The sequence below is a fragment of the Setaria viridis genome, chromosome 1 (assembly GCF_005286985.2).
Source record: "Setaria viridis chromosome 1, Setaria_viridis_v4.0, whole genome shotgun sequence".
Taxonomy (NCBI): Eukaryota; Viridiplantae; Streptophyta; class Magnoliopsida; order Poales; family Poaceae; genus Setaria; species Setaria viridis.
In genome coordinates, this window is record NC_048263.2 from 25,614,300 (window position 1) to 25,617,775 (window position 3,476).

Below are 3,476 nucleotides of genomic sequence, written 5' to 3' on the forward strand. Positions count from 1 at the left end.
CTCTCAGTAGTTCGGCAAGGCATCGATCGATGGCGGATTCGGAGAAATAATCACTACTACTACTAACAGCGTACAATGATGGCCTCGCTTTTATTTCGTAATCATGCTTGCGCTCCCTTTGGGATTGGATCTTGTTTGTAGCTCGTCTGCTGCATGATGTCCATGGATGCATGCAGCAGCAGCTGCAAAGCTGCAGCAATAGTGTTCTTGGTCAAGATTGCAGTGTTCTGCCAGGGTCTTATTTGTAGGGGAAAACAGTGAAGGCGGCAGTGTCTCTTCAGGGGCCAACAACAAAAAAAAAGAATGCTGTGTGTTAGTGGCGAAATGAAGGCAGCTGATGGATTCAGGTCAAGGCTTCATTCATCATCCACGGTCGAATCTTCGAGGTCAAGATCGCAATCCGGATCGTATCTGGGCCTGTGACAAAGCAGCCAAAGAGCTGATGCTTCGTTACTACTAGCAGGAGCTAAAATTGCACTGTTAGAGAGACATTATCCAAGGAAGCAGAACTGCACTAGCGTAATTGATGGTCCAAAACTGTTCAAAAGAAAAACAGTGCAAACTATCAGGTGAGGTGAGGTGAGGTGGGACGGAAAATTCAAATTGCGAGGAGTTCATTTGGGTTGGACGGTGTTGATCATAAATTCATCATGATGCATGAAGGGAGGGTAAAGCAGACAGGTCTGGTTGATAAGATGAGAAGGGATTCATCAGGGGAGAAAAGGAAGGGGGGCACAAGAGAACACAGAGATGCGATGATGAGCGATGACCCAGGGAGATGAGCTATCATTACAGATCTTGGGCCGGCCAAGGCCCATAATCATAATCATCATTGGAAGGCCTCCCTCTCTGCCCCTACCTTCTTTTGTTTTATCCCCATTTTACCCTCACACCTCATTTCTCGAGTGTACCCAATTTTGCCCCAAAATTCCTAAAGAAAAAAAGTTTCCTCGTCTAAACACCCTTAAATTTTTATTCAAATAATCGCTCTCGTGACGACAACAACAATCCGTTTAAAAGACAATACACTCTACGCATGACAAAACCTCATTTTTATGTCACCTGATAAACTAAAACTAAAAGTGTTATGTGTAGCACCAAGAAGTTTGAAGAATAGGCGCACATAACTGTAAGTGCAAAATGTTTAGGCGCCTTGTTAATCTAATGTGAGTAAAAATCATATCTATCTAATAAATCTGTAATACATAAAATCCGCTAGTCTATGGGTGGGGTTTCTCTCTATCATCAACGAGATTGTTGGAGGAAAGAGAGGTAGGAGGGCCACGCCAACATCAAAACAAGACGCATTTAGACTTTAGTTCAGGAGTACATATCATAGAGACAGAATAATATTTAAACTATATCGGCTCTACATTTCATCACAATATTGCAAATCTCTTCTATTGTCCTAATTTTAACTATGGTCATGCAGTAGACATTGTAGAAGCCCTATATCACCCCTTGATCATGAGCATGAACCGCTAAGATTGTGGACCACATAGCCACCAAGGGCCCACATGGCAGCCCCACGGACCATTGTGTACTACAATGTTCCTAGAAGCTACACGTCAGGACTCGGGAACGGCGCCGTCTACTGGGGTAGGAATGTAGGAGAGATGGATGTGCCTATAAATAAGCCCGGCCACAGCGCGCCCCGGCCACACCGAGCACACAAACCATCCCCAAACTCCTCCCTTTTGCCGTCTCCCTGCCCCCACAAACATCCGACAGTCTCATCAGCCTCCGCCTTTAGCCGCGCTACAACCAGAGCTCCCGAGCTTGCAACTCCACGGCAGCAGTCACCAGCTCCACTACCACAAGGTCGACGATGCTCCCCAACACTCTCGCTTTTGCTAGTGTTCTCTGCTCTGCTCTGCTCCATTCATGCATCAGCAACTGCACTTGGCAACGGAGACACGCTTGCTCCTCTGTTTCCATGGCGGCATTGGCCCATCACATGCATGCTCTATCGAAAGATGGATGACGCCTCGTTCCCTTTTGTGTGTTTCTAATTTGCTTTGTTTTCTGATAAATGGTGCATCATCGGTCGATTTGTTAATGCGTCTGAGATGAGATGACAGCTCGCTTTTTAACGCCGGTGATTGTGCGATTGTGACGAGCATCAGCATCTTTTCCTGTTTTTTCTTTTTACCTTTTGAGCCGCATGTCCATGCATTTCCATGCCAGTTGCGCTGATGTCTTTCTCTTCTTTCCCGGTTTCTTGTGTGGTTTTGCAGCCGTAGCAGGAGATGGAGAGGCTGAACACGAAGCTGTACCTGCAGAACTGTTACATCATGAAGGAGAACGAGCGGCTGCGCAAGGCGGCCCTGCTTCTCAACCAGGAGAACCAGGCCCTGCTCTCCGAGCTCAAGCACCGCCTCGCTAAGTCCACCACGGCCACCGCCGGCGGCAACAACGCGGCAGCGGCGGCTAACCGCGCATCGCCCAAGCCCGGCACCGACGCTGCCCTGCCGGCTCAGGCCGGCGGCAAGGGCAAGCCGGCCCCCAAGCCCAAGTAGGCAGTTCGTGGCTGGTGCACGGTGTCTGCACGGGCTGCTGTGTCCTAGCGGCCTTCATGGCGTTGGTTTTAGTCAGTTTGCTACTTAGCTCTGCCCTCTGAATGATAATTGTCAGGAAGGTTTGTTGAGTTTTAGTTGATGGAAACCTCACGAGTCCTGCCCGACGGGCACTGATGTGCAGTAGCAATGCCCTTGTAATGAAATGGATGACGACTAGATCGGTTGGGGTTACACCGTTACAGAGAGATCATGGGTTTCTCCGAGAGAGCTTCTTCAGAGTGATTTGATGAGTGGCTCGAGAAATCCATTTCTCACGGCGTGGCTCCTCGCTGGTAGAGAAACGAATTCGATCGTTGGACATATATCTTTATCGTTTTTGACTACAAGATTTTTAGTCCCGGATCAAATTCTCACCACCGACAGCCACCTCTGACGAGCTCTTTAGTCCCGGTTGATATATCATCCAGGACTGAAGAGCCCCCTTTAGTCCCGATTGTAACGGCTTAAGCTAAAAGTATCGAGAGGCATAATCTCTTATATCTTTGAGAAGAGCTGGGGTCTTCTTCCACCTCTACTCCAGTTCAGTTTGGTAGAACGCGGGTCTCCAAAACCCGATGTCGTAGGTTCAAATCCTACAGAGAGTGGAGGAAGAAAAGATCTTTCCCAATTTATTTGTTCAATTCTGAACAAAAAAGAAAAGGAAGAAAGAGATTTATGGGGACTGCGTCTAGGCTGCAAAGATTTTCTCATAAAATACTCTGGTTGGGCGTTTAGTCCCGGTTGGTAGGACTAAACATTTAGTCCCAGTTGGTAGATCCAATCGGGACTAGATGATGCTCTTTAGTCCCGGTTGGTGGCCCATAAAATCCCCTTTTTCCTCCCCAAGCCCGAGCCACTCACACACAGAGAGCTCGGGCTCTCCTTTTCCATGGCGACTTGGCAAGCTTTGCTGCCTAA

General features: G+C 48.0%; 1 protein-coding gene across 1 annotated transcript; it reads left to right on the forward strand.

Annotated features, from left to right (window-relative positions):
* The first annotated feature begins 1,635 nt into the window (after nt 1-1,635).
* Nucleotides 1,636-2,782, forward strand: LOC117861695 (protein LITTLE ZIPPER 3). Its single transcript, XM_034745253.2, has 2 exons — nt 1,636-1,821; nt 2,238-2,782. The coding sequence occupies exon 2, from the start codon at nt 2,250-2,252 to the stop codon at nt 2,517-2,519; it is 270 nt and encodes an 89-aa protein (XP_034601144.1). The 5' UTR covers nt 1,636-1,821; nt 2,238-2,249; the 3' UTR covers nt 2,520-2,782.
* Nucleotides 2,783-3,476: the final 694 nt, after the last annotated feature.